Source organism: Ambystoma mexicanum, chromosome 5q (genome assembly GCF_040938575.1).
Source record: "Ambystoma mexicanum isolate Mex_15411 chromosome 5q, UKY_AmexF1_1, whole genome shotgun sequence".
NCBI lineage: Eukaryota > Metazoa > Chordata > Amphibia > Caudata > Ambystomatidae > Ambystoma > Ambystoma mexicanum.
Genome location: NC_090933.1, coordinates 952421704 through 952447438, shown reverse-complemented (window position 1 = coordinate 952447438; position 25735 = coordinate 952421704). Strand labels below are relative to the sequence as shown.

At 43.0% G+C, this 25735-nt stretch overlaps 1 protein-coding gene across 12 annotated transcripts in view; it reads right to left on the bottom strand.

Moving 5' to 3' along the window:
- The window catches only part of RIMS2 (regulating synaptic membrane exocytosis 2), a 2919733-nt gene that overhangs the window by 1805347 nt on the left and 1088651 nt on the right, over positions 1-25735 (bottom strand). The window contains exon 1 of one of the 12 annotated variants that reach the window (XM_069621478.1): positions 6551-6889. The exons of the other annotated variants lie outside the window; for them this stretch is intronic. Within the exon in view, the coding sequence (XP_069477579.1) occupies positions 6551-6609 (59 nt within the window). The 5' untranslated portion in view covers positions 6610-6889. Of the gene's footprint in view, positions 1-6550; positions 6890-25735 lie in introns of those variants that run through there. 12 annotated transcript variants of the gene reach the window in all.

The following is a 25735-nucleotide window of genomic DNA, read 5'->3' as shown; positions in this document are numbered from 1 at the left end:
CAAATATGCACTGTTCCAAGTTAATTCTGATCTAAAATTATACAGAACGTGCTAACATTAATTTGAAGCACAAATCAACCTGGAGAGAAACTATTGATAAGTATTTTGCTAACTTTTTGATGTAGCTTGTGTAGTTCACAACTGTTGTGGGGTCATTTCACCACACACCGTCATGTTGCCAATACAGACGCTTACCCACAAGACCACATAAAGGTGTCATCATAGCACACGTATCCTGTCTGGAGTTTGTTTTCTTTGGAATATTTGAATATAAATGGTTAGGTTTAAAAGGTGTGTACCGTTTTATACTTTGACAGCATAGTAATTGTAAATTATCCTCTCCCAGGTTATTTTTCCAGTGTTGGTTACTTTTTTTTGAAAGGCCAATACTCATTTGTCTTGTGCACTTTCTTCTAAGGGAAAAGGTCAATTGAACTAAATTTGTATATTTCATTTTAAGCTATGTTCACGTACTGTGAATGTATTAATGGGTGGCAGCTTTTGATTTTTGCTGCAGGGGCAGAGATTACCACACTGAGTAATGCAAAGGGAGATGTACTCAGCCCCAGGTCGAAACAACTAATTGTACAGCACATTCTCCAGCAGGAATAGAAAAAAGCCATATGATTTATAGGAAGGTCTAAACATATATAACATCTCAGCAACTGTCGGCTAATCTGCTGAGTTGTCTTTGCAGCACTCTGCTATAGGGATCCACTGCAACTGCTGCAAAGCAGATTTAGCCTGCCAACACCCTCCAATCAAAGGTGAAGTGGTCCATTAATGAGGCTGCTTTCCAATCTTGAAGTGAGTAGTACTTGCTAATTTTTCAAGATGCATGCTAACATGTCACCAAGCCTGAATCCAGCAAGAGAGGAGAATGATTCCTGATGCAACTATTGATTTAGATAACCGTGGTAAGGAAGATGTGTGTGCACCTACGTCCTCTGTTCCCATTTACTCAGCTCCTAAGAATATATTGTTGAGCCTCCCCATACCCTACCTTATTTAGGACTTGAACCCTGTTCATTTGGTTTAAATTTGAAGATCTAAAAAATGCTTACTTCCCGGCCTCAAGACTTCTCAGGTAAATAGGCTCTATCGCACTATAAGGCAATCCTGCAGCAGACACAACCTGCCCGACTACCATGTCCAATCCCTGCCCTGAGATGACATCCTTGGAACTTGCTTGAAATTTATTTCCTTTGACAGCCAAAATAATCCTCATCTGTATCTTCTGAAATAAAAGCATATTGCTAGTTTGGACAATATGGACACATATATCCACAATAAAAAAAGAAAATTGGTAAATGCCTGCAAAAACAGCAGCTAACTTCAGTTAGGAAAATACAATCACCATATTGTTGCAATGCCTTCCACAGTCAGAAGGTCTTTTTCAATCAAAAGTTTCAAAAAAGTCATTTTACTAACAATATTTCTAGCAATTACATCTGGGAAGAGATGTGTTCAAGTTCCTAAATTGCCGATTGGTCTCAAATCCCGGCTTCTCCACTTAACAAAAGTCTCTGTTGCCGCCCAATCCTTTAATCTCACTACTAGTGTGAAGGCGTGTGCACACAGCCAAAGTGCGTGAGGAGAGAAATGTTCAGCCTTACATATTTCTAAAACAGATCCCTCTAGCAGTGACAACAGGCGAAGTTGGCAGTCTATACTGTGCATGACTACATCAGACAAACATACATCGGGCCTTTTATTATACTGTATGATTCCTTATCTGTACATGTGAAATCTTAATTCGACTTTTTACAGAGCAAATCCCTTAGGAAAAAGCTTGTCCTTTATACATTTTTTCAGAAAATTGCAGGCTTACATTTACTGCACTTAAACTTCAACTTAACCTTTGTTGCATTCAGGCTACCACTTAACAGGGCCACAGTTAAATGTTAGTTTGGTCAGGGTCATAGAGACATTTGGTATGCATGTGTGTACATACATGCATCTATGTATTACATTAAAAGGGGGAATTGTTTTCAATAGCTCAATCTGTTTCATGAAATACTAATGTGTTTTTTCATGAGATAATTCTGACAGTGTTGGCATTTAATGTTAGCTTTCAGGCATACAATGAACTCAGGATTTCTTTGCATCAGTTGTTGATGCAGAAAAGTGGCAGACATACTTTGCAGGTAAGGAAAACAATTTGGTTCTTTGTGTGACATTAACAACATGTTTGTGGCATTCTACAAACTATGACATTGTTTTCAGTTGTGGAACAAATTATGCTCTTGAATTGTAACAGAACCTGGAGTATTGGAATACTTAATTCTTCTTAAGAACTACCTGTAAAAGGAATACATTTGTACTCCTTTTCATTTGTACTGTAAAATGCAAATGTTTAACCCTTTTTTTAAAACCTTTTCTTAGCCCCCCCAAAACGTTTTAGTGTGCTATCTGCTCGCTCGCATGCGCTTACTCATTCCAGGCTTAGTGCCCCACCACTTGAAAATTTCACCAACCGCCACTGGGAGTTAGGGAGGAGCCATTCCTTGAAGAGGAAGGAAGGTATTGAGCTCTTTCATGAATTGTAGAAGTGATGGGGCAAGTCTGATGTTGATGGGGAGGAGGTTCCAGAGTTTTGAAGCGTAGACAGATTAGGCCTGTCTCCTGGTTCTTTCCTTCTTGCACCGTCAGAGTTTAAGTCTGCACATTTCTTTACTTGTGGTGGATTGCAGGCCTTTGGAGACGCTTAGTTTCTCAGTGAGGTAGCTTGGGGACTTCAGGGTCACAGCCTTGTAGGCGGCGCAACAGGATTTGAAGATAATACAGGCTTGCAGCAGGAGCCAGTGCAGTTCGGTGAGGTTGGAATTATGTGTTTGAATTTGTGGAGTCCTTTGATGAGTCTTGCTGCAGCATGCAGGTCACATATCATGGGTGCCAGAGTAGTCACCGGAAGGCCTTCCAAAAGGGCATTGCCACCATCCAAGGGGGAGAGGACCAAGGCTTCGACAGCTGATCTGCAGTGGTTTTCTGGGATGAAGGGCTTTATTTCCCCCAGGAGACAAAGTTGGTCCAAGCCGTTTGCGTCTTCCTTGCTATGTGCTGTTTGAAGGTGAGGTGTCTGTCGATGTTGAACCCAAGGGACTTGGGACGGGTGGCCAGCTGGGTTGTTAAGGCCTTGAGGTTCTTAGCAAAGAGCCAGCTCTGGATGACAGGATTTTCAGTCTTGTCGGTCAGCAGTAGGAATTCAATCTTGGAGGGGGTGACCTTCAGGTAAGCACTGGACAACCAGGGCTAATCAATGTGAGGCAGGCCTTGAGCCTGTGTATGTATTTGATGGAAGATATCTTGAGATATATCTGCGTGTCATCTGGGTACTGGTGGTGTGGATGTTGTGTGGAGCGAGGAGGGTTCACAGTGGATCCATGTAAAGATTGAAGATCATGGGGGACAGGATGGATCGGATCCTTTAGGGACTCAACAGATGATGCGTAGAGTTGGTGATCTAGAAGAAACCATTTGTACAAACTGTTGCCACTCAGCAAGGTAGGATTTGAACCAGTGGACAACGATCTTTCTGATCCCCATGCGATGAAGTAGATTGTCGGTGAGTGTCTTGTGGTCTACTGTGTCAAATGCGGCTGAAAGGTCAAGGAGAACTAGGAGGCCAGCATGGCCATCAATGAGGATTTTAAGGGCATCGTTGATCACCTTGATGGGAGCCGTTTCTGTGCTGCATCTGGGTTTGAAGCCTGATTAGTAGGACTGAAGGAGGCTATTGGCTTTGATGTGTTGGAGGATTTGTGTGGCTACTGCTTTCTCAAGGATCATAGCTAGGAAGGGAAGATGGGCGATGGGGCGGTAGTTGCTGAGATCGGCAGGGTCCAGTGTTGGTTTCTTAAGAAGCATGAGGATTTGTACAGTCTTGAGGGTCAATGGAAAGGCGTCTTAAGTTAGGGAGCTGTTGATGATTGTCAGAACTGTCTTGAGTATGGAGGCAGGGAGGATGTCGTCTGCATCCAATGTGAGTATGGTAGCTGTGAGGTCTTCCAAAGTGTTATAAAAATTGTTCATGTAGTTGTGGTTTTGCGAGATTCGATGTGTACTATGCTTTCAGTTGTGGCATTGGTATCTATGTGTTGGTGGATCATGTTGATCTTATTGACAAAGAAAGAGTTGATGGCAGTGGATTTTTTCGATGGAGTGTGTTACGGGTGGGTTGAGTTCAGGGTCGATGCTGTGATTGATGGCTCTGAAGATGAAAAATGGCCCCTATGCATCCCAACTGGGTAGCAAAGGGCACTCATCTTTCTACGTCGATGGATTAAGCAGCGGTAAATTGGGTAAAGACACCTATAACAGCAGTGCCTGGAAAATCCAGCATAAAGTGCTATATGAAAACGGGATGTGTTCTTATTAAACAGCATTGCTTACCATTTAGAAACTATCCCATGTCTTCATGTAATAAAACGGGCACAGTGCCTGCTTAACTTTACCTATTTGTATGTGTATTTGTAGCTAATATGATTTGAATATCCTTAATATTCATCATACTGAGAGGCAGCATCAACATGTTGATGAGAAAGTCCTTGACGAGTAGGCGACTGATGGCATCATCACTCAGGAATCTCAACATTAAAGTAGGTCAGCTGTACTTTGGGATCCAAATTCTAGGACGGCTGAGGGCTACGTTTAACAGATGTGCAAGTGTACTAGTGTTACTTTGTCAAAACCTAGGAGAATGGAGCCTAGGAAAATACCAATCTACTTCATAGAAATGACTAGGTATTTAACATCACTAACAAGAGCACCCTTCTGCAAGCATTCCAGGTACATTGCAGATGCTTTGCTTTTTGGTGATGCCACGCAGAAGCACAAACCTACCAAGAGCCAGAGTCATTGGTGAGTAAATGATCCCTATATTTTAATTAGCACAGAGACCAAGTGAACAATGTTCCAACATAGTTCCAACATAGAGGTCATGAACATTCTTCCTGCCTGCATTATTCCAACATAGAATCTTGACAAGTTCTCAACTATATACACATGATATGCATGCGATGCAAACATAACATGTCATCGGTCTATCACTGAACAGGTTCAAAACCTAAATCTTCTCCATGCCAATCTCTCTCATACTGTTAATGTATTCATCATCTGCACCCTCCTCACACGCCACTCATCGCCCTGATCCTTGCATTCTTCCTACTAGGCTCATATCACTCATCCCTTCCTCAACAAAATGCGCACTCAGTTACAGCAGTTCAGGCCTTCTCAAAGGATCTGTTTAGCTGTCTCGTCTTGTATTCATATGTTAGGTATATCATTTTATAGGTCTACATTTATTGTGTTTCGTCAATTTTTTGTTGGATTATACAGCGCTCTAACACACTTCAGTGTTTTGTCCATGCTTCCGAAGAAACAAATAATAAATAAAATGGAACTTTCCCCACACACCCATTAATAGGAAATAAGAACAACAAATTCTGGGCGAGTAGAAATACAAAAAAAAACAAACAAAAAAATATCCTCGTGTATGGAAAACGAACAGAAAAAACTAAATGCTTGTCCCTGGATCAAACATTGAAAACATATACTGTATCCGTTGTGAGAGTATTCAGCTAAAGAGCTAACTAGAAAACAGCACACCTTCATTTCCGACTAATATAACATTTGATCAGGCTTACCGAGAAATATCGTTTGCCAAGAAAGACATATTGTCTGAAAAACGGCCACCGATGTACTTCGAACTGTAGTCATTGCAAAGCCTGTGGAGGGAATCCAATGCTACCTGCCAGAAGGGATCACATAGCATACGTGTCAGTAGTACCACACCAAGAAAGTTGGTAATGGAAGCAGTAGATTAGCAATAGGCATGGGGGATGTCTGCAACTAAAAGGGAAATCCCAGTTTAGCACATCGTTATGACAAGTTAAATAGTGCTTCGATGGCCACATGAAACTATGCTGCTTCCGACTAATGGCACTTCCTTTATAGTAGTAGACGTAAAGAAAAGGACTGTACACATTGGGTATACGTACTCGTGTGCACAGCACAATAACAAAACATTGAAATGCTGACTAAACCTCACGGGTGCACGTATGCAGTCGGTAACGCATCTGTGAGAACATGTGCCAAAAAGCAGAGATGGCCAATAATTATATAGCACTAGACAGATCGGAATAATATGCGCCAAGAGATAATGCAAAGGACTGTGGTGTTTTTTGTATAAAAACCCAAAATATGACAATAAAATAAGGTCATGAATTCTCAAGCAGGAGCACAGATAATCTAAAGAGGCAGATTATATTGCAAATCTATCGCATTCACTACAGTCGCCAATTACTGAAACACCCAGCACAGCACGCGTACTCTCCGATCTTAGTACTACCCAGGCTACCCAAGAGTACGAGTGGGTTCCCTTCCAATGAACTAATAGTGCTCTCTCTACATCATGCCCGGGCTTCCACGGGAATCGTCTGGTAAAAGCCATACGCAAGGTCTCTGAGCCATTCCGAAACGCACCCCCGCAGAACCCGAAAGGACGACCTTCGGGTTCACTGGCCGCCCCTCCCCCCTGTGTGCACTTTACCGTTTTATCAGCCATTGCACATCTGGGAAGAAGGGAGCATCGTGTTCCGGCGAATGCATCAATTCCTGTGCTGGCTAGCACGTTCATGTAATCCTGCCAGCCTCAATGCAATCCCACGAACAGCCTCATCGTCGTCGTCGGCAGCGGCAGCGGCAGCGGCAGCAGCAGCAGCAGCCGTCTCCCTAATTATTTCTTTACAATTCTATTCTTAGAAGCCCGAATCCTGACGCAAAACGCAATCTGCGAACGGCGGCGTTCGCGAAGGGGAAAACACACAACTAGCGCACGTATTTGTGGATCACCAAACCTGCGCGCGCCGACTCAGAGCGGAGAAGCTGTGCAGAGCAGGAGAGCAGGGTTACTGTCTAATGCTGTTACCATGTGCTGTATATAGCTGGAGGTCAAGAAAGAATTTACCCTATAAGGAGGATTATGGTACTTAGCTGATTAGTGGCTGACCAGTATTGCCTACAAAAACACAGGCTCCAACTCTCCACTCTATAACCAGTGTTTAATTTGCTTGTTTTCGGTATTCATAATGGAATTTCATGCTGTGACATGACATTTATCAAACCAGCCACTAAAAGGTAAACCAAGCCAATAATGTGGTTTCTTTCATCAGAGGGCCTGACAGTACGGGCCTTTGCCCCAGGCGCACACTATGGCTGGGGCAGACCTGTGTAGAAAAGAGGTGTACGGCAGCATAGTAAGAGTGAGGACAGACCAGACCTGCTCTTGAACATGCGCAACGTAAGCTATGGAGTGACAGAGCATGAGTGAGATTTCCAAACAGCGCACAAGTATTTTCACAAAGGTATTCAGACACACAGGCGTGGGGTATTTTTCTCTAGCACACAAAGGACAGCTTGGCTTTTATTCCGCCGGGCATCACCTCTACCTCCCCTGTATGATACCGGCCACGGAGTTGGAATAAATGTTCTCACACAGCCCCTGCGTTACCCACCAGCTAAAAGAAAAATACATACATATTCAGAAACTTCCCAAATTCAAGAGGAAGATGGGGATGTTTCTTAAAGCTCTTCTTTACCCTTACTATAGAGATATTTGCAACACATGAACTTATAAAATGTCAAAAATTTTAAACCAGAATTCTGAAATGTGAAGAGTACTTCTTCCTCCCACCTTTACAACCATCTTTCAGAGATTCTGGTGGAGCTCTATTAGAAATGTTTAAATTCCAAATCTTGTGATTTTTATGAAGATGGCTGTAGTTCAGTGGTCAACGGAGTCACTGTGAATTCCTAATGTTGTGTAAATGCATTGCCTTCTACGGCAACAGACTATCATTTTAACACTACATGGAAAATAATGTGGCATTCATAGCTGTCCCCTCAACCCGACATCCTGAGATATAATCTATTCCTGACGAATGTAAGTGAAGGTTCAGCTGGAAAGGCCTAAAATAATAATCTGTCCATGACATGTTCAATTACTGACAAGACAAAGTCAGCCTTAGTTATTCTGAGCAAGATTACTGGCCTACACCTGTCGACAGAACAGGAACCACCCGTCCCAAAGTGAAGGAGATACATGCACACCGACACTGCAACATCTGACTGCGGATGTTTGAATTGTAGTTCACAAGACCATGATTTACCATGATTCAGAGATAATCAGAAGCTGGGTCTCTGCTTAACCTGGCACACTGCTCTACCTTGGCACACATTAACGCTGGCCAAATGCTTAAACAGGGACTTGTTCCAGTGGAATCCTTTCAGGTCACAAATGAAGTCCTCTAAAGATGTGCCCAACTCTCCATCCTTTAAACTACACATGCCCACTCCTCAGGATCTATGATAACAGCGCCCAAGCTGATGCCACTCCGCTAAGGGTCTGGGTGATTTGTTTGAGTTCATTTGAACATAGTGGAATTGATCGAATTATTATATTCCTTTTTTGGTAGTCTTGGCTGCAAATATATGCAGGGGTGGACAACTTGCAGCCCCCCGAACTCCCATATGAATGATTACCCTAAACCCACCCCCCACATATATTTGAGTCGAAAACAGTCACCCAAAATTCGATCAAATCCACCACAATCAAATCAGCTACGGTCAAATTGGGTATTAAGCTCTGCTAAACCTGTACATCACAGATAAATGTGGTCAGTAATATTGCACCCTCAGAAGGTTGGTGGCTATGACTGTCCTCAAACTCAATGACTCTAAAAACAAAAGCATTGATACTAGCCCCATCCTACTCCAATGTGAATGACGCATTGGAGCCTAATTCGAACCACACGAACAGTACTGAAGCCAGGTTTGACACCGAACTGTCAAGCACTGCATAAGGTATTATTGACAAATAACTACCCCTTTGGTCCAGTTTTGGACACTACAGACTTCAATCCCTTTTTGCACCACAACATATTTTTACAAACATTGTAGTTATCACTTATATTTCCACCCCAATTCATTACCATGAGTGCTGCATATGTCTGTCGTTGCATATTCTGTGTTCTTTCCTCAGGGGTGGATTTTCTGTAGTGTTTTTATGTATAGTTATTATTGCATATGGTGTGTTTAATTAAAGCATATTTTTATAGAACCTTGATTGAACATTCTTTTATTTTGGACGGTTATACTTCCCTGTTAGGGTTGTTACTGAATAGCATTGACACCCCTCTTGAGAGTACAACCTTCCCTTGGCCATTACCATGAAAGGCAAAGAGGGTGTGGTGTATCACTTAACTGTGACTGTTTTACCTTTTTTTCAAATGGGTTTGTTTATTGGTTAAAATGCATTCAACCTTAACAATACATATTACACACAAATAAAAAATCAATGAATCATAAAAATAGTTTGGGTTGTATAGGGTTTGCCCATCATGTTGGTGCACTATGGCCCTTCAATATGTTACATTGGCTAGCGGCGTCCCCAACACGAAGAGGTATTACCCTAAAAAAAGTGAAATGTTAAAACTGAAAGTGTTGTGCTGGTAACCCACACTCTGCCAGTTGTGAATATAGTTTCTTGAATACAATAAGAAATGGTAGTAACTGTTCATTGAATTATGCTTGCTGGTTTAACTTCCATATAGTCAGCTGACACGTGTTTCGACACTTGGTCGCTCTTAAGGCTGTACATTTTTGTTGGAATATGAAAATAATAATAACATATGGTTTCAAAAAGTAAATAACAAAACAATTTACCATCAAATCAAAATAAAAAAGTAAATATAACATACCAATGTAGGCAGATGGTCGGGACAGAGGTGAGAATACACAGATATGGATATGACATCATTTAAAATACAGTGATTACTGTTATTCATTTCATCATACACAGTAGCTCTAATTCTTGGCTCTCAATGCTCATTATTTCTTCATCATCATTCTTATAATTGGTGTTGCCTTATTCTATTAAGGTGGTTCGGTTGTGTGCAGCACACTATAACCCGTGCCAGGTTTGTGGATACAGGAATTCCCCACCATTTCATAGAATTTGTGTTTTAACTCAGCTGTGTAGCATGCAATATTGATAAAGCACCCATTCCCTAATCTCATAGAACTTGAGTCGCATGATAATGGTATGAGTGATCTTAACAATTGATCTTGGTTGCGGGACCTATCAATAGGATACATTTTCATGGTTAGAGTTAACTGGATGTGTTTAATTTGTTCTAGTGGACAACTTATGCCCTAGGTATCAACCAACATTGGGTCACTTACCCATGCATTGGAGTTGCTAGTTCACATGGATCTAAATGGCGTTTGGATCGTTCTTGTCTGGTCTTATTGTAGTGGTCCTTCTTGTAAATGTTAGTCATGGATATATTATCCCGTAAGGAAAGTAAGGCGGTTGACATTCAGATAAGTGTCTATAATAGCACCGCTACAGTGTGTGGTCACTGCCATCAGTGACCTTTCTATCAGCTCCAGCGCTACATATTTACACCTAGATGTGTGGTAGAGATGTGTAGGGCTACACGCTTAGTGCAGTGCTTACACATCCTGCTCATCTGTATAACACAGGCTTGGAGGTATCCCCCCTCTCCTATCATGCTTACCTTCAATGCCCCAGGCTGTCCATTGGGTTGATTCCCAGACATTGCGCGTGTGGCAGTACGCCAGTGCCAAATTGATTCTTTCTTTATGTGTTTGTTTGACATGTGACGTCTAATTATAAAACCACCTTTGTAGTGTACGTTATTATCTATGTTTGTCAAAAGGTGCATGTGGAGAGTACATTTAGACAGCTACGTGTAAGAATCAGGGAGCACATGGCCAACCTCAACAGTCAAGACAATAGGTTGCCACTGGTCGTTCAAGCTCCAAATTCGCCTCGACTAGAGAAGCCCTGCAAGGACGACTTCTCCCTTTGAGTTGGTGGGACCAATCAACTCCAAAGTGAACTCGCTTGGACATCCTCTCGGAGCTGGCTGTACGTCCACTGCTGCTGGAACCGAAGTGCTAGGGAGAGGGACACTAAACGGATTGTATCACTTTTAAGACGGACCCAAGCTGCTGGAAGATCCTTCAGACTCCCAGTAGGCAGGACTGACCAAACCTGAGCCACCTCAACAGAGTACTGGACCCCGGATGCGAGGAAAGGACAGAGTGGTATCCGTGAGACCGCGGTGGTGCTATTTGCTGAGAGAATAGAAGTTGGTCCTTTTCTGTCGCTGACCGTCCTGTTGTGTTGTAGGAGTCCCCAGAAGTCCTTCCTCTTGTCCCCACGACTGAGGTCCAGGAACAACAGGATCTACAAAGCCACACAGGAACAGAATCCATCTGGAACCATTTCTTCTAACCAAAGGCACTGTACAGTCTGAGAGAACTTACCTCTTGTCTTGTAGCCTTCCTTGATCTCAGTTGAGACTTGTCTTGGTTACGTCTATATAGTTGCTTGCATCTTCTACTTCTCACAAGTTTCCCAGCTTGTGACCCTACATTGATTCTACTTTTTCTACAAAGACTTCTAAAACATTGTGCAAGACCTTTACTTACCTGCAAAAAAGTGCTTCAGCTCACCTAGACTTTTATCCAATTGACATCGGCTGCCCTGGCTCCCTGAATGACTCTTCTCTCCTCTGCTGGTGTCTTACTTTGCCTCCAGAAAAGGGTTAATTTCCTTTGCATTGGGGGTTCAAAAGTACTTCCCTGCTTCAGAATATTTGTGTGATCTCTTGTTTTATTCTGAAATCTCTTTACTTTAACACTCATCTCAGTAATGCTCTAAATGTACCAGTGATATATTAATGTCCAAAGTGGCCTAGTTATTTAAGTCACCTGAGGGTGCAGGAAGTGTCTGTATGCCATCCCAAATGGGCATTTGCTGATTTAGAGAACCGAAGAGTGTGTATTCTGGAGTGTATTTGTGTGTTACTATCATATTGCCCCTTCTGAAGAAGGCTTATTCAAACTGACTGTTAAATTAATAATTGTTTAATCAAGAAACCTTGAGTGTTAATGTTTATTTGGATATTTGTCACTGTGAATCTCTGTAACTCCCCTACTGTTTACATTGACCTCTCTTTGAGATAAGCCTGGCTGCTCAGCCACACTACCAACCTGTGTAGTTCAGACTTATACCAAAGGTTGGGTCCCCATTGCCAGGAGGTTAAGGTTGTTGTAGTGCACCCATAGCTCCAAATCGTGCCTCACATCAGCCAAATTAAATGTGTGCAACTAATGTTCGATTTACTGCCAAAGCATTTTTTCATTGCTAAAATGTAGCTCATAATGGCCCAAATGCAGGACCTGGAAACAGGTTGTCTGCACGGGCGTTGTGATAAGGTGGGTCTCCAACATGGCAGCAAGGTTAGGAAGACTGAACTGATGAGAAACCTATCAGGGTTACTAGGTGTTGTATTTGTATTGTATTTGTATTTTATTACATTCATAAAGCGCATTTCGCCAAAGGCGCTGAAAATAAAAGAATCTAAAAAAACAGCACAATGAAAATGATAAAAATGAATAGAAATGTACATCAACAAAGAAAGGTAGAACATTTTGTTTTTACTTTTAAAGAACTAGAGATGCAAGAAGGTGGAGTTCAAGATTAGTTTGGAAAATACAAAGAGATGAGGAGCAGCGAAGTGGAAGAGGGAGGGTGTTCCACTGATTAGGAGCGAAAAGAGAAAAGGAGCAGAAATGGGAAGAACCACAAGGTGGCTTAAGAACAATCAAAAGAAATATATTCTGAGATCGCAAGCCCCATGAGGGGACATGGAACTAAAGTAAAGAAGAGCGATAAGGGGGGGCCAAACCGTGGGTACACTTAAAAACAATCCAGAGGAAGTGATACAAAAGAAGTAATTCAAAGGTAAGTAGTGAAATGGAAAGTAAAGAAGGAGTAATAGGGGAATGAAGCGGTAGAGAAAAAAGGAGGCGGATTGAAGAGTTATAAATAGAACGCAGAGGGAAAAGATAACAAGCAGGGAGACCAAGTAATAACGATGATCAGTAGTCAAGACAAGAAAAGACAAGAGAAAACAGAAGAAGTTTAGTGGCCTGAAAAGAGAGATAAGCATGAGCACGATGAATGTTAAACAGAGCATAGCGGCAAGAGCAAGTGACAGAAGCGATATAGAGAGAAAAAGAAAGAGAAGGATCAAAGATAACGGTCAGGTTTCACAATGAGGGAGAAAAGGAAAGATTGGATGGAGAAAACGAAAGAGAGGGAGGGAGAAGGGATGGTCGAAATAGTGTAAGTGGGAAAGAACAGAAGCTCAGTTTGAGGGATTAAGATGCAGGAAGTGCGGGGGGGTCATGTTGTGGAATGGTTTCACATGTTGTAAAATCAATAAAAAGAGTTAACAAAAAAAGATGCAGGAAGTGAGAAGACATCCAGTTCTGAACAGCTAAGAGACAGTTTGAAACAGTAGAAAGTAGGACACAATCAAAAGAAGAAAAAGAGAAAAATCTGGGTGTCACCGGCATAAAGATGAAAGGAAAGGTTGAAAGAGGAGACAAGAGCAGAAAGATGATCGGTGTAGAGAGAGAGAAGAAGAGGACCCAGTACCGAACCTTGGGGGGCACCATAAAAAAGAGGAAGTGAAGAAAAAGAGTGTACAGCCCAAGTAACAGAATTAGTGCGTTGCGAAAGATAAGAGCGGAACCATTTGAGAAAAGACCCTGAAATACCCAAAGTGGAAAGAGAGGAGATAATAAGCGAGTGACCCACAGTGTCAAACGCTGCAGAAAGATTGAGAAGAAGAAAGTTTAGAGTGTAGAGCAGTGAGTGGAGAGTTAGAAACATGAAGAAGTGCAGTTTTGGTGGAGTGTGACGGGCGAAAACCAGACTGTAATGGGGGGAAGAAAAGAATTAAGACTCAGCTAACAGGTTACCCGATTATAGGCTGCCCATTCAAGAATTTTAGAGGGAAAGGGTAGGAGGGAAATAGGATAAAAGTTAGCTGGGAAGAAGGATCAAGAGAAGGTTTTTTGAAAATCGGGAGAAAAAGTGCATGCTTGAAAGCAGCGGTGAAGCAAGAGAGTAGAAAGGAAAAGTTAATGAGAGAAGTAAAATAGGGAAGAAGATGGGGAAATACTTGAGGAATAAGAGAAGAAGGAAGAGGGTCAGAGGAAGAAGCTGCGGAATGAGCATGTGTAAAGAGATCAGAAGTGTCAAGATCCGTAAGAGGAGAAAACGATGAACAAGAGTAACATGAAGACACAGAAGGAGACGAAAAGGTAGGAGTAAAAGTTAATGGTAGATTAGCTACATTAGATGTAAAGTAGTTGGTGAAATCAGAAGAGGCGTATGGGCGGGTTTCAGGCTTCAGGGTGAATAGAGAAAAGTCGGTCGTCTTTCCCTTCTCAAGGGATGACCAGGGGGATGTCGAGGGGCTTAGACCCCTCGGGCTAAAAATTCAGCAGGCGAGTATTAGATACCTGGGAGTCACCAATGTTCGACATGGGGGGGACCTGGGCAAAGCCAACTACCCTCCTCGCTTTCATAAATTATACAGCGAGATGACAAGCTGGGATAAAGGGCAAATCTCGTGGATGGGGAGGCTTAACGCCCTGAAAATGAATCTTCTCCCGCAGGTGACATACCTGTTTCAGATGTTTGCTACGAGGGCCCCCGGAAGCTCTCATTCATGAGAGAAGCCAAAGCCCCAATGTTGCGATTCTTATGGCAGAACCGGAAACCCAGGCTGGGATATTCCACGTTGATATTGTCGAAAGACCGAGGTGGGGTTGGACTCCCAGACCCGATGCTATATTACACAGTGGCACAGCTTAGGGCTATGATGCCACATCTGCAGGAGGACCCCGAAAGAGAGTGGGTTTATTTGGAGAATTACCATATGTGCCATGCAACTGAGGGGGAATGGCACTGCGGTCCGAGGGGTTGGTTACCAAGGAGAATTAGGGAACATCTATTTCTAGAGATCTACTGGGAGGTTCTGAGTAAAGGAGCAAGGACACGAGGAGTCACCCCTTGGTCCTCCCCAATGAGTCATGTTTGGGCACCTCTGGTGCGTGATGAGATACCCTAATCAGAGAGGTACCAGGAATGCTTTGAGGCTGGACTGGCTAGAGTGGGCCAACCCTGCGAGCAGGGGTGGTTCATAAGAATGCAGGAACTGGAGGCGGGTTTAGGTATTGGGAGGCTGTCAGTCCTTTTCTATCTCCGGTTAAAAGGGATTTTCACCGCAGAGAAATGAAAGGAATGAATTCAGAGGGATCTTACCCCTCTTGAGAAGGACCTCGACGGACACACAGAGATGAGGGGCCTCGTCTCGCGGCTATATAGGGATCTACTGGAGACATCAGGGAGGGCAGTGGAGGGACTCCAGCAGAGATGGGAAAGGGACCTGGGTCTAGAATTGAACAACCACCTCTGGCAACTTATGTGTCGAAGGGCCTTTAAAACATCGATATCCTGCCAATATAATACTACATGGTTTGAAATTACTGCATCAGTGGCAATAGGACCCGGTGCGGCTGTCTAGGATGTTCCCCTCAGTGAATCCTCTGTGTTGGCATGATTGTGGGGCCAGAGCCGATTACTGGCACATATAGTGGGGATGTCTGAAGGTCAAGGAATATTGGGCAGTGGTCTTGGCATGGATCAAGGATGTTGGAGGGAGGGACTGCAAGATGGACCCAATGTTGTTTCTTTTTGATCTAAGTAAGCAAGGAGAACAATGGCACATCCTGCCCTCCATGGTTCACTTTCCGTTATTGGCCACAAGAGCCTGTCTTGCAAGACATTGGAAGAGAAGGGGCCTCCCAACCTTAAAGGAATGGTCCAACACAGCAAAGGACATATACCTTGTGGAAAATATTACTGCAGCGATCCATGGAGGAATTGCAGATATAGAGGGGGAATGGCATCAATTTTGTAAACATTTTGGGTTGAGACTTTGGGACATGTGCGTAACCAGAAGGGCACGGCTTGGCCCGGCAGAAACAAGAGCATCCGCAGAAAAGACTTTCAGTTTCAGTTAAAGTTTATACAATCACTCAAGTTTCAGTTATTAGTTCCAGGCCAGAAACTGCATGGACAAGGGCAGGGATTAGGGGGTTTGTGGGGAGGGCAGGGTAGAGGTAAGGGGGTTAAGAACAAGGGAAGTTTCAGAGTTTTAATCATTTGCACAGGGCTCCCATCCTCTAGTTGTTATGTACCTTTCTATGTTTTCATGAAGTGAATAAAAATGTAATTTACAAAAATAAAATGTATGTGCCAATTACCTATAGCGGATGAAATTATAGACCTACATACTCAGGGGAGCGCCTCAAGGGGGCTAAATCAGATAACGGATACCGTTACTCAAATGCAAGATGAAGACACTAGGGGGTATTTTGGAGGGAGCCCATGTACATTGTCAAACTGTAATGAGAACTGAAGGAAAGCCTTCTGTAAACTCTACTAATTCCCATGACATGGGGACAGGTCCTTGTTTTCATGTCTCAGGGTCAGACGAAAGGTCTGAGACATTAACAACTGTCCATCGGTTACTGGATTCCTGCTACCCCTTCTCTGAGCAGATTTATACAGAATATTGACATTATGAATGGCTGTAACATTCTAATGCTTCAGGAGACTATTTCTTTTTTTTCTTCATGTTTTATCATTTTCATTTTGCAATACAATTAGAAATACACAAGCTTCATAAAATTACAAACCTGGTCACAAGATTGAGTTCAAAAGAGAAGAAAAAGAAGAAAGAATCATCTCATAATGCATAACACAACATAAATTAGGAGAAAAAGTAGAAGAAGAGAGAAAATTGAAAAGAGACCAGAAAAGGAGAAGAGAATGAAACAGAAGAATATCCAACTGTATCATTTGGTAGTACAATTTATAAATAATCAATAAACACATCCCCACGTAACATGGCATGATCTTGGCTAGCATAAGAGCAAATCAGAATACATTTCAGGGTAATAGTGAATTTGGACAAAACACACCAGCATATTGAGTCACAATGAGACTTTAACCATACACATTGAGAAAGATCCCCCATATGTCCATAAACTTTTCAGTCTCTCCTTTCAATTTGCAAATTGCCTTTTCATAGGTCGAGATCGTAAGCAACTCATCCACCCACTCATCGATGCAAAAAGAGCTGGACGACTTCCAAAACCCTAAGAATCATCTTTTTCGCAATCATACAGGCCCCTAAGGAACCCCATTCTCTTTCTAAAGTCAACATCCTCTAACAATGACACATCACCCAGTACTAAGAGAGACACAACCATTGGAATGGTGCAGCTCAACACCAAACCTAATCTCTCACAAACTCCCTCCCAGAATACCTTAGTCTTGGGACAGAACCAGATCTGATGACTTAAGATACCTCTTGCTTGTTTGCATTTCCAGCACCGATCATTTTCCAACAACCTCTCATTTTGACTTGGTTTTCATACCTTTACCAACCCTGCCACTCGAGCAGACAAGGGTCGACCGAGTGGAGGCTTAGCTAAAGTGATTGATGCCAACCTAAATGTTTGAATTAATGTTTTCATCACAGGGGTTGTTGGCTGTGAGTATTTACTCAAATGTCTCAGCTGTGGAATTATTGCTAGTAAATGTATACTGGAATCCAGCAAGGAAATCTATGGAACTTATTCTTGGGTGCCTCTCTGAGCTTTTTGAGGGATGGTTTGATAAGGGTCACAACCACTTCATAATAGTGGCAGGTGATTTCAATTCAGATTGCTCAGAGGGTTCTGAGACCGAATGCACTAACTTATACTCCCCATTCTATTAAGACCATTATGCAAAAAGGTATGAAATGGGCCAACTTCTTTGAAGAATGGGAATTGATTCAATTAGAATAAACGTTGTTGAAAGACTCTTTAAACTATACCTGGCACAGGGGCATGCTATTTTCAAGCATGATTATATCTTTGTGTCTTCTTGTTTGAAGGTTAAGACTGGCCCCCTTTCTTACTATGACCCTTCTTCAGGGGATCGACTTACCTTATTTTGTGAATCTCAGCTTGCCTTTGTCTCCTTTGAGTTGAATCCATCGCTCGCTTTTCTATCTCTGGAGAGGGTAGGTTTGACTTTTAAATGGAACACTTGAACAGTCTGTAAGTTTATCCATTCTATGAGGGAGGCTCTTTTGAACTTGAGGTCGATGTTTGATACTCAGTGGTCTCTGGATGAGAGGGTTGGACGAACATACAACATTGTTTTGTCATGTTTGAAATCCGTCACTCCTCTGCATGCCACCCCTGAGAACAAATCGCTTTCCCACAGGTTCAGTCTCATAATTGTGGCTTCTAAAAGACTAAAGTGTAGCAGGCTTAAACTGTTGAGTAGGGAGGAGCTTTCTTTGAGTGATTACTTGATTGCAAAGAAAAGAATATGCCTGCTCCACAAGAATACAGTAAATTTATTTAAAAGAGAACTGTTTATGAAGGATAACCAAGTAATGCTGAAAGATCTCTGCAAGTTACTAGTTCTTCTATGGAATCCCCAGTTGCAGAGACTACATGGGTAGAGTACTTTGAGAGCAAATATCAGTTTCCAGAATCTTTTTGTGAACTTGATGATCCAACAGAAGGCCCTTTGAAGTATGGTTCCTGTGAATGGGAGGAGGTAGATATTATATGGGCAATCTCGAAATTGAAACCATCCAGGCCTCAGGGTCCTGACAGCATTCCTCCCTTTATCCTCAAGCATGCTCCTTCCATGTGGGCTTCTATTCTGAAACCACTCTTTGATCTCATTTTTTTGATCCATCAAATCCCTTTTACTTTGTCACAATCGATCATAATTCCAATCCACAAAAAAGATGATCCTATGGAGCCAAATAACTATAGGCCAATTGCTTTAATTGATGCCTCTAGCAGGGTATTTGTCTTGCTTTTATTGAGAGACCTAAACCTTCATGTGCAAAATTTGCTGATTATTTCTCGATACCAAGTGGGGTTCAGAAGGAATATGGGGACAGCATTGCATGCCACTGTCTTCGCTCATTTGTTCGATAATGTTAAACACAGTTCAATTGGTTCAATTTATATATCCTCTTTGGACATGTCATCTGCATACGACTGTGTCATACGTTCCACCTTGTGTACTAAACTATTGAAATATAACATCCCCATGAAAATGGTACAGTTGTTGGCTTTATTGCACAAGAACACTTCTACAGGGGTTTGTTTTACTCAGCAATGCTCCCTTTCTAGAAGATCCATCCATATCACATTGATGTATCCTGGCACTCACATTATTTAATATATATCTTAGTCACATCGATCATGTGTGGCAGTTTGGTAACATCTCGCCGGCTAGGCCATTAGCGATTACCTTGGCTCGCCTTTGCTGATGATTTAATATTTAATATTTTTTGACAGGACAGCTTAAGGTTTACAAGTGAAGTTACATTTTCTTTCTCAATATGCTTTGGATAACAATCTACACGCTGATGGATCTAAGTCTAAGGTTGTCATCTTTTCTAGATCATTTAAACTGAAAACCATGAGTTTGGTGTTGGGGACAGAACAACTAGAGTGGACACCTACTTTAAGATATTTGGGTTATAATTCATCCAACACTACCTCTATTGCAATGTGGAAGGCCACTCATAAATGCAAACTTTGTCAGCTAATATCACATAGCAAATATTTGTTTCACAGATTATGTAGGTTTTCTACCCTTCCTGTTTTAAGATATTACTTGATGAAAATGTAACCTGTTCTGCTGTATGGCCTGGATTTGTCTCTCGTTGACTTGGGGGATCATTTGAATGTTCTTCAGGGACAAATATGAACGGACGTTTTGGGTTTATCCCTCTCGATTCCCAATCCTATCATCCGCCACGAGATGAGCCTAATATCTTTGATGGCGCAGTATCTCTGGAAGCAGCTAATGAACTATGCTAAGATCATTACTCCCCCTGAAAATTCACTTTCTGGTAATTTTGGCAAATTGGCTAAGGACTTCCACTGCTTCAATTAATTCGTTCAATAGAAAGATGCAGGGCCTTTTGGGTGAAATTGGCTCAACAGAGGAAGAACTGATCAATCGACCCATCAATGTAAAAACTGAACTGTTTAGACACGACTGGATATTCGCGATTGAATTAATTACTTCATATTCTTCCTATGGGGAGTATGCTTGCTTTACTCATAAAAGAAACCAACTTTCGTTCTACCTCATACAATTTCCATGTGGTAAGGTGTGCAGTCTTTATAGGCGCTTCATATTAAATCAGCTCCACTACCAGAGAACGGCTACAACATTGCAAGTACTTCAAGGCCTCAGATCTATCGATTAGATACAGATTGTGGACTCCCCGGAAACTCTGCTGCATTGGGTCACTGGTTGCCCCTACTTTCTTTCGGTCAGAAGTTCTTTTTTTAAAGATTTGGAATGTTCAGGCTCTGAATTTGCTATCAATCTATTCTGGGCGAGATTCATGTGGGGGGGGGGACATTTCTCTAATTATTGCACTTTACCACTTTTAAAATGTTGTACTAGAACAAATCAATTGATATGTATTTTAATCGTTTGTCTTTTAATGAATAGTTTGATTATGAAATGTTGTTATAAATTGTGCAAGGTTTTCTGTAAACCAAATCACAAATAAAAATGTTTTAAAAAAAATTAAAAGTGCCATTTCATAAGCTCCATTCCAAAAGCAATGTGTACATCCGTGCCCTGTTACATCAGTAACTTGATTTGCAGTGCTTGATCTACAGTGCCAGAGAGCAGTTGCAGAGGATGCAGGTGCCCATTTGACAGCTCCTGTTGACAGCCAAGTCTCTGGAGTGCAGGGGCTGCATTTAAGATATGCACCCCTGTTCCAAAAACATAACTATGAAAATGCTATCCTGGTGGCATGCTAAACTTTAAATATAAGCCATACCGCAGTTACGGTATCGTCGATGGTATGACTGTACCAAGAGCGCATAGAAAACGCTACAGAGAAGCAACCATACAGTCAGGGGCACTCAAGGGAAACAGGAGGGCCCCTCCCAGCAGAAGGCCAGCAGAGGAGGGTAACAACAGTGCAGAGTAGCGGAACAGAACTACCACATAAGGCTGAGCTGATACCAGCGAGGGTATCCGACTAGCAGTGACTGCCCCAGAGGGTCGATTAATAATAAAACACCCATACAGCCTAGTGCATACCTGCAAGACCCAATGTTGGACCCAAAGGCGTCATCGTAGCATTCTGAGATTATGTCAATTGTGGCCCGCGGAAGGTCAGGGTGAACAAGGTGAATGCCTCCTAAACCAGCTAAAATGAAGGCGAAACAACCGACGCTGGACACGTTTGCCAAGACCACACAACATGGCAGTGGGGGAAACGAGGAAGCATGCTGGGAGAAAGGGGAGATGCCTTGAAAGTACATAATCAAGTGATGCAAGCCATCGCTGATTTGAAAGCTTCACTGGGGACGCAAATTGAAGCATTCAAAATAGATATCGGACTGTTACGACAGGATGTCCGCAAACTGGCTGAGTGCACAACTACTCTGGAAACCCAGGTTAAAGAAAATACTGAGATACTTCAGGAGATGCACACCAGCATACATGTCCTGCAACAGAAGGTTAGCCTGCTGGAAAACAGGGTGGAGGAGGCGGAAGGTCACGCACGCAGGCAGAAATAATATCTGCATAGTGGGCCTGCCTGAATGAGAAAAAGGTGCAGACCCCACCACATATGTAGAAAACATGCTACTTAAAGAAATAGGGCACGGAAAGCTCACAAAGGGCTTTGAAATTGAGAGGGCACTAATTAGTCGCCCCCCAAGGAGCACCTCCCAGACAAATAATTATGAAAGTTTTAAACTATAAAGACAGTGAAAAAATCCTGGCCTTCTCCAGAGAAGGCAGGAAACTAAAGAGAGCCTCGGCAGACTTGGCGGTATACCCCGATTACACCATCCAGGTACAGAAAACCTGGGCATAATTTCCAGTGCCAAATCTAGGCTCTGGAGGGTTGGCTTAAAATACATGTTGATCTACCCAGCACGACTAAAAGTTATACATAAAAACAAAACTTTGTTATTTGACCTATCGGAGGAGGCACAAGCATGGATGGACAGGAAAAAAAAATAAACCTCTGCGGTGAAGACGAAACAGATGTCCTCGAGAAGCATAAAGGAAGATCTACATAATCAGCTGCCATGCAAGACTGGGGATCATCTTACTGTTCGCTTCGTCCTACCGGTGTGTTGACCGTGATATGGAGGTGCTGACGGGTGCCCCTAAACTGGGGGGCCCTTGCTGGGCGGTCAGTTGAATCAAAATGGGCATCAGAGAGTATACTATTTTTAACGTGACGGGATGCACCACTTTTCAACAACATCAACTACCTGGGAGAAGCCCGGACTAACGGCTGCGACTACCACGCCCTCTGAGTTCTATTTCCTGGGGCACTTGTTTTTTTGCCCACCCATCGCTCCCCCCGCTGTGCACTAGCCTCAGGTATGTCCACCTGGGGCGGGTGCAGGAAGCGGATACGCCCGAGCATGTTACGATGCTGGGCAGTTGTTGTTATTTGGGTGAGTTGGGATGGTTAATGGGGGGGGTTTGCCTGCACAAGCATCAACGAGAAATAGCTGTGCATTATTCTTGACTGGACCACCGTACGTTGAATGGAAAGCCCACCCCAATAGTACGGAGTGTGCTGGCCAACTAAAGCAGAGCATTGAATTATGGCTGGAACTGTCAACGTACGTACCTGGAATGTTCAGGAGTTGAAGTCCTATGTAAAGCATAACAGGGTTTACTCGTACTTAAGGAGATGTAAAATAGATATTGCTGTGTTACAAGAAACACATCTAACTGCTGAGAAACAAACATTGTTAGCAAGCAAATGGAAGGGACAAGTGATTGGTTCCCCGTACTCTGCCTATGCCGGAGGGGTCCTGATATGGATAGCGCCAATGGTGCCTTTCAACGTTACCCATATTAAAACTGACAATGAGGGCAGAATGGTGTTGGTACAAGGACTCCTTGAACAGGTGGATACTAGTCTAGTTAACAAGTATGCTCCCAAACACAGCGCTGCTGCGTATTTCCAAGCACTGTACCCACGGCTTGCCTCCTTTAGGAATAGCAATATCATATGGGTGGAAGGGGGCTTTAATTGTACACTGAACCAGGTACTAGATCGGTCAGATGCAAAGTATACTAATCCAGCTGCTACTAGAATCATTTGATCTTATTGATATTTGGAGAGTACTTCACTCAGAGCAGACATTACTCCCATTACTCTGAACCCCATGCGGTGCACACTAGGATAGATAACTCTTTTGTAGGCCAAGAGCTGGCACATCTCATCATGTTTGTGCAGTATAAAGGTAGGCTCCTGCCGGACCATGCCTTGCTTATTCTGCAGTGTCAGTATGTGCCACCTAGAGCTCCGATACCTACGTGGCAGCTTAGAGGCATGTCTATGGAGGGGCCCCCTTTCCGCGATCACATTTGGGAGAACATCACTGACTACATCAAGAATAATGCAGGCAGTGTACCTAGCGTAGGAACATTTTGGGAAGCACTTAAGATGGTAATTAGAGGGGCCGCTATTGCAGGCTCTAACATGATCCAAGCAACCATCCACAAGGAAGTGTCCGCTGCAGAGGAACGGTTCAGGAAGCTAGAGCAACACCCCGTGAAGCAGAAGGGCAAAGGGGAGAAAGCCGCAAAACTATAAAGAATATGCAAAGAGGGCTGGGAGAGATATGGGTAAACATAACTTTTCCAAATTCATTGAGAGGCAACATAAAGAGGGTGATTAACTAGGCCGGTTATTAGCATGGCTTTACAAAAAAGAAGAAAATAGAGTTCCTATCTATTCGATATGTGCACAGCGGGGGGTACTATGCCACACCCAAAATGGCATTAATGAGGCCTTTCAAGAATTTTATAGATCCCTTTATCAAGAGGAACACCAGGCATCTAGGTCCCACTTGCAGAACATGTTAAATGAGATAGGGCTCCCTAGACTGAGCCCAGAGGAGCGGAATAGCCTAGAGGCGCCTATTACACTGGAGGAAATTCAAAGTACATTCAAGGCCTTGTCTACAGGAAAAACTCCAGGTTCGGATGGGCTTCCCAGTGAATTCTACAAAGAATATGCTCTGGAGTTGGATCTGCATTTGCTTGACGCTTTCACTGACTCTTATAAAGCTGGGGTGCTTCCACGTAGCCTGAGAGAATCCATTATCGTACCACTCCTCAAACTTCATAAAACCCGGACGGCGTGTGGCTCATATAGATCCCTGTCAATGCTTAACCAAGATAGCAAGATACTGACGTCCATATTGGTGGGTAGGATGAAAAAGGCGACACACACCCTAGTCCAACCAGATCAAACAGGCTATGTGTCAGGCCGAAGCATGCCTTGGAATTTAAGGCCATTACACTATGTGATAGCCAGCACGAAATCCTGGGAAACACTGTGTGCTATAGCCAGGTTAGATGCCGTGAAGGCATTTGATTCAGTGAAATGAGAATGGCTATATACAACGGTGCATAGATTTGGGTTTGGGCAGAGGTACATTAAATGGGTCCAACTAGTATACACCAGCCCGATAGCTAGGGTTAAAACGGGGATATGCATATTGGAAGCATGGGAACTGGAAAGAGGAACCAGACAAGGCTGCCCGCTGTCCCCATTGCTCTACGTCATTGCTATGGAAACGATGGCGCAACATCTCAATGCGGAATATATGGAGGCAGGTATATAAATTAACGAGGTCAGACACCTGATCTCAATGTACGCCTATGATACGCTGTTATATATCCAGAACCTTGAAGATAATCTAGAATTAGTGTTGCGGTGCTAGCGCTATTTGAGAAACTGTCAGGGATCACAATCAGTACTGATAAGTCAGCCTTGTTCCCGATAGCTGGATTGCAGAAGATAGAACAAGAGGCATTGCCAGTTTAGGCACTGCAAAGGACAAAACCCTTTCGACTTCTAAGGGTTAATATATACCAGGTTCCTGAGACAGAACACATAAATAATATGTTGAAAGCACTGGCGGGTATCAAGTGCTCCATGAAGTTTTGGGCTAAATTGCCCCTTTCGCTAATGGGGAGAGCAGCATTGTTGAAAATGGTGGTGTTGCCTAGGTTGCTGCATTTCTTTGTGAACGTCCCGTTTTATATACCTAAACCTTATTTTAGGGTATTGGATGGCATCTGCAGGGGATTCCTGTGGCAGAATGGTAGGAATAGAGTAGCGCTATCCACATTACAAAGGCCACATTAGGATGGAGGTATCAGGGCCCGAATTTCGAGCTACATTACATAGCAAGACAACTACAATTCGTGGTGGATTGGCTCGCTGATGACCCAACTCCAGACACACTAATGCTGCAACCTACTGGGGCACAATATTACGTGAAGGAATTGGTGTAGAATAGAAGACCTTGTGGGGACCAGGGATCGTACCTAGTGACCTTAGGGTTGAGAATGCGAGACAGGGCGCTTGCTGCAATAGGGCTTGCAGACCCATTCGACACAAATCCCCTTGGTCTCGGTAGTAGCACCCATGGCACAAGTTAGATTGGGGATATGCATGAATTGTGAATCACATGGAGTGGCCACGATAGAAGATCTGCGGCTGGACACCTTGTTTGTTCCCTTTTTGGAGCTCTCTGAGCAAACAGGTTTACACTGCGGCCAATATTTACTGCACTACAACATTAGAAGAGAGATCATCAGCAGCTGGCCTGCGTACAGGGACCTGAAAGAAAAACATTCTATAGTGGTCACTTTATATGACATATCGGA